The 6,364-nt window shown below is 36.0% G+C and overlaps 1 protein-coding gene across 1 annotated transcript; it reads right to left on the bottom strand.

Annotated features, from left to right (window-relative positions):
• Positions 1 to 350: 350 nt before the first annotated feature.
• Positions 351 to 1,319, bottom strand: LOC118274928 (NADH dehydrogenase [ubiquinone] iron-sulfur protein 3, mitochondrial-like). Its single transcript, XM_035592727.2, has one exon. The coding sequence runs from the start codon at positions 1,224 to 1,226 to the stop codon at positions 441 to 443; it is 786 nt and encodes a 261-aa protein (XP_035448620.1). The 5' UTR covers positions 1,227 to 1,319; the 3' UTR covers positions 351 to 440.
• Between the last annotated feature and the right edge of the window lie 5,045 nt (positions 1,320 to 6,364).

The raw sequence follows: 6,364 nt of genomic DNA, 5'->3' as shown, positions 1-6,364 counted from the left end.
TCCCACTGTAACTGCATAATAATGAGGAATCGAAATCCAATTTGAGTGACTCACACCAGTTCAAGTTACGAAGCCACTTAATGAAATCGAGATAGAATAATTAGCCACTTTCCGCTAATTTCCAAGTTATTAATTGAGGCGTTAGAAAGGGCCGCCATCTGGCCCGGGAGCTATCGTGAGCTATGTGTGACGTTCCACTAAATGGCTCCCATTGTGTCTGGACAAAAGCTCATTAGAGAATGGGCTGGATTCAAACGAGGCATCTGCAAAAGAAGTCCGACGCATACCGTACATCTGATACTAGAATATTCTTTGAATGTCTTCTCAATGTTTTAACGAAAACTAAAGCGTCAATGAAGCAATCGTTTATTTTGTCACAAACTAATATTTAATTAACAATGAATTATATCGACGTAATGTAAAATTTAAACTAATAGACATTATTTTTTCGCAGGCGGTGGTTCTTGATCGTATCCCTCATGGAACTTGTTCAGATAATGCCATGGTGTCTGCAACTCGAATTTTCGTGCTTCTTGGGCATATTCTACAGGTTCATAAACAATCTTCTTTAGTTCATCGTCATACCGAATTTCGATGTATCCCACCAAAGGAAAGTCCTTTCTTAGAGGATGGCCAGTAAACCCATAGTCAGTGAGGAGCCGTCTCAAATCCGGATGATGAGTGAAAACTACACCATACATATCATATATTTCTCTCTCGTACCATTGGCACGCCTTCCAAATGCCGTACGCAGACTTAAGAGGTGTCAGTTCATCTGTGTAAGTTTTCACTCTGACTCGCTCCGAATACCTGAAGCTAAGAAGATCGTATTCCACTTCAAACCTGTACTGCCTGCCCGGTACATCTATAGCAGTAGCGGAAGAACATTGGCCGAAGCACGCGTGTTGATGCAGAGCTAGGAAGCTCAAGACTTGGTACATGCCAGCTGGTGCCACCAGGATCTCTAGTTCATCTGTGTGCTGCAATTGAACTTTCTGCACATATTTCGGTAAACATGTTGCGACATATATACCAAATTCGTACAGCATCTGACGTCTCGGGTTATCATGTTTTCTGAGAGTAAGACTATCGTATTCTATTGGTTCGATAAAAAATGGATCTTTGACTTGCACATTTTTCTTCAAAGGAGAAAGTTGAGTATAGATATTGCGCTTTAATATCTTTGTCACATTCTTATTTATTAGTCCTGAAAGAATGTAGTTCATAATCTTTACGTAGTTTAGATACTAGTATCGCAGTAAAATTACGTATATTTTATTGTATGAATCTACAAAATGACAGGAACAATAAATCTGTGTTGATTGACAAGTTAGTTTAATTTTAATGTCATGAATAATATATTGCAATGAGGTTCTACTTATTTATTTATTTTCGGCCATGATCGTCCCATTGTAGGGCAAAGGCCTCCGTACCATCGGTTTTGTTTTTACGTTTAATCCTTGGTTTTTACTCATTTTATAAACATATTAAATTAAAATTAAATAGTGTTACACAAATAGTAATAAGAATAGAAATGCCGCCCATTGTCAGATTATTCCGTAAATCATGAAAAATAAATATCACGTAGTAACTTTAGTAGTAAACTAACAAGTTGCATAACTGACACAATTTTTAGCCACAAAACAGTAGCCAGTTCAGTACAACTGTTGCGATTGGAACACTAACTTTTAGTAGTCGGAATTCACAAATCATAGTTGACAAATTTTTGCTTTGTTCCAATTCACTTTTGCTAGTAGTTTGTTGATAATTATAATTATAATGACTACCATTCTACGATTTATATCCTTTAAAAAGCATGCTGTTTTCTAAGCCGATAATTCATCTATGTATTTGTAATATTATTGGCCGGTCTCCACACAATCAAATATCATCTAGTCCAGAAGAATCATGATAAAACAGATTGATTGTAAACACTTAAGATCAAACTCAAACTTTAAACACTTAAGATTCAAAATAGCTCCAGAAAATATGTCCTTCAAATATCCTAAACAAGATCGATGGAATTGAAGTGGATCTTATATATTTTATTTCTTATTAAATAGATATCTTGTTCGAACATCTGTTTTGGACAAAAATGAGGTTCCAAAGTCTGCTTTTGATTAAACTTTTATGATCTGTTTTATAACGAATAAAATGCAGCTGGATGCTTCCGAGAGGTGTAGGTAAAGATGGAACGGAATTTTGAGGTGAATCTATCAATATCGAAGATAATTCACAACGATAAGTCTGATGGCTTTTGTGGATTTATGTCTATCGAAACGGTATTAGGATTAATCTTACATTTTAACAATAAGTGTATACAATGAATAGGACGCGTAAGGTGACTATGTTTATGCAGTTATTTTTTAAAGTAATTTAATAATGATATTATTTTTTTCTGACATTATCATGAATTAAAACTAACTGCTGCTAATGCTGTGAAAAGAACTAGAGCTATAATTATAATACTAATACGTACCCCACTTCTTAATTTTTATCACCTTAATCAATGCCTCTGGTCATACACGGGCCATACAAACGAAACGACTGAACCATAGGTACACAACTCAAACTCAAAAACATGAAACACTTTCAAACGAAACACTTGAGCAATAAGATTCTTAATTATGATAAAAGCTCTCAAATTGCTCATTTTATTAAATTATAAAGATATAAAATTGTTCCCGGTGCACGGTACGGGAACAGGGCTTTACTCTTTGTTCGCTTCAAGTTTTCGAGTGGAAGTTCTGACACATGTCCTGGAAGTCTTGCGATCCACGTCTCTACATGTCTGCAGATAAATCTCCTAACAAATCGTGTTACGAACATTTTTGGAGAAAGTATTCTTTTGCGTCTTATTATTTTTTTATAAACGTTGCCCCACAGAGCGACTTTACTCTTACTGACTAAACAACACCCAGTTCCTACTACTGCTTTTCGCATGTATCGTGGGTGCGTTTACAAACATACAAGTTCACATATACATGACACCCAGACCCCAAACAACAAGTGGATCATACAGAGTTGCTCCGTGCGGGAATCGAACCCGCTACACGCTGCGCGGCAACCGGTTGCACTGCCACCGCGCCAACCATGTAGACGTAGTCATATTTAATGTAATTAAAATGGTGTTATGTTCCAGTATCTTTACTACGTGGTAAAATAATTACACTTCTCAACGATCTCGAAAGGAGATAAGATAATAATAGAAGGAATAAGGTAGCTTTCTAAGATTATTGAATTTGAAATCCTTTGGTTAGTTTATACGCTAATCACTCGATCAAAAGTAGCTCAATCATTGATTATAATGATATCGATTTTAATGACAGTACTGGACCCAACTGAACCACCTAATTCTATATCACATCACTGCAAGTGCACACGAGTCATATGTGACACGGCACCTGTGTTTACATTGGCACCTTCACGCACACACGCAAAGAATCACCCAACTACAACGGATACACGCATATAAGAACAATTAAACCTAACAACGGGGATTACCTCAGCCGCGGATGATATCAAATGAAAATGTTGCCATATATCTTTTACATTCTCATATATAAAACAGAAAGCTCAGGCTGCACTTGATTCAGTGTTTCCCGCCGTCCAACTCCAGATTGTGCGCCGCAACACCACAACTTCCTGCTTCCGGTGGCAACCCTGCGCCTGCGCTGTGCATAACAACGCCCGGATGTGACGTCACGGCATGTCACTTCCGCATAGTGCTACGCCCCATTTAAAATAAGAACAGCAATACATACACGAAAATTATAATGAGGGTGTGACTTAAATTACTTGTATATAGGTATTTTTTTTTAATATTTTTTTATTTAAATGTGGCCATAATGTTACAGTTGTATATTGTTATTCAATGTAAATTATATAAAGGCACATTAGAGTAAATTTGTAAAATTTTAACCGCTCTTACACATTTCTGTGAGTTACTTAAGGTATCTTCGTATCCAACGGGCACATACGGTGGGTACATTTAAATATTTAAAAATGAAACTGAGTGTTTAACGTAGCTCGAAATTTGGGTAAATCTTCCTTTCCGGCCGCAACGGACTGCGGCGGCGTTCCGACCCTACCACTCTAATCTAAGCGGACGTGTTCTTAAAAATATTAATATTGCACGGACCTTGCTTTTAAAATTATTATATTAAGTTCTAGTCTGCAATGCGTTTTTAATTTCACTAAAATGTACGCGTTTAGTAACTTACTTCTGTAACATGTTTACCCACAAATGAAAACGGACCATAATATTATTTTTTCTTGCCTGAAAAAGAAATTTCATCAACTTCCTTTCCTAATTATGTTGTAGTAGATACTATCTCAAATCTTATGGAATACAATATAATTTTTGACAACCTTAGGGTTAGATAGGGATGTCAAAAATTGTTATGCACGATTCTTGACCCCGTGCTCCCATTGTAAAAAAAAATAATTCACATGGTACTTTGTCCAACCTAAAGATTGTATCAAGATCAAATAGTCTGGTACATTACAAAATTAATGCTAACTGAGAATAAATACTTGAACTAGGACCTGCTAGTAGTCTAGCAGAATAGCTTCTGTGACTGACAATTCGAAGTTTTGAAGAGAACTCGATTTATTATTCTCACAATCAATAATGCCTTATTAACTTACAGAATTGCCTATTTAAGGGGGAAAATCATCCAATGACTTCTCTCGCCGTGGGCGAGGTGACATGGAGTGTCAGACTCTTACTGACTAAAAACCACCCCGTTCCCACTCCTGATTTCCGAGCTGGAGCCATACAGAATAGCCTAGCAGGTCTTCATGCATGCTCCCTACGACATGTATCATCAAACAAAAATGATACCGTAACGTAACAAATTAATTATTACCTTTCAACACACAAATCCTACCAAAATCTTAATTCATACGTTTATTCTCAAGAAAAGAAAAGAAATATAATGAAATAAGATATTTTAAAGAAATTAAGTGGGCAATGGCACGAGACTGTGAATTATGGCGGACCGTTTTTTCGTTTGAAACAGACTGATTTATTGTTAAATATTTCTAACTCGATGTGAAAATGTCTTGAAGAAAGGAATAAGTAGATTGTATTTTTATTTTATTCAATGGATGATCGTTACATACTGATACATTAAATGAAGGATTGATAGATAAATACCTCAGACACATACATCATACTAATATTATAAATGTTAAAGTTTGTTTGTTTGGATGTTTGTCCGTCAATCACGCAGAAATTAATGGATTTTGATGAAATTTTGTATAGCCTGGTATGAGCTAACTTGGGTGAAAATGTACTTTATCATGGAACGCGGGCGAAAACACTGGCAGAAGCTAGTTTGTAATAATAATAGGAAAAAGGAGTGCTCCTATACAATGGTGTATGCCTATGTGCTTGCGCATTTCCTTGTGCGTTATAATATCTCTTCCATAGTCAAGTTAAATGCACTAAAAGCTAAATGAAATCAATTTAGTTTTATTCAATTAGACAATATGTATTCTGTTAATTCCACTGTTGATTCCTTTAAACTGAACTTTAGTGATGGTTACCGATATAGACCTAAATACTTAAAATTTGAGCCTACCCATAATTATGTAGGTACGCCTTTTTTATTTTGACCCTTAATAATTACGCACACGCTCTACATTGTAATGGCACTAATAACATTCCCGGTGAAATGCGAGTGTGAAAGAACGTTCTTAGACTTTTTAGGTACACCGCCTTGATATGTAGAACATAATATTCTACGCAATAAGAAGGCTGCAAAGTTTTTATTGCTGAAATTTTACGAGAATTACAGGTGTTTGGCTACAGTTGTAAACGTCAACACACTGAGATGGGTACAGCTTGGTAAGAAATTCGAGTGACGAAAACAGACCAAGTCTGATACGGATATTGACTAAAAATGCGGTGTTGAAGTGGTTGTGATTTAAAAAAAATATATTGATTATATTAAACTAACATTTATTAGAACGCAACATTGTTATTTAAATTCATTGTTTTTCGTTCCTTTTTATTCCATCACATCACATACATACATCAAAAGTCTATTATTAGCCATTCCTGACCAAAGTTTTTTCTCGCATGGATAAGGTTTGAGCATAAATCACCACCCTCGTTCAATGCGATTGGCGATTTCAAACTTATAATGAGGAGCGGCCGTCTTAAACCTCCGGGCCGCAACGACGTTCAGTTTAGTATTCATTCCCATTCAAATATCAAACCTGGAAATAAAAAAGCAACATTAAACCATCGCCAAATATGTAATGTAATTGTAAGTAATGCACGCGCAACGCTACATAACATCTTTCATGAAGTGCCAATGGGCGTTGATAGCTTACCGTCAAGTAATTCGTATAC

Source organism: Spodoptera frugiperda, chromosome 15, assembly GCF_023101765.2.
Source record: "Spodoptera frugiperda isolate SF20-4 chromosome 15, AGI-APGP_CSIRO_Sfru_2.0, whole genome shotgun sequence".
Classification (NCBI taxonomy): Eukaryota; Metazoa; Arthropoda; class Insecta; order Lepidoptera; family Noctuidae; genus Spodoptera; species Spodoptera frugiperda.
This window is presented reverse-complemented; position numbering and strand designations above follow the sequence as displayed.

Excerpts from the sequence above, each read along its gene's own strand:
- LOC118274928 (XM_035592727.2), bottom strand. The coding sequence starts at position 1,226 with ATGAACTACATTCTTTCAGGACTAATAAATAAGAATGTGACAAAGATA.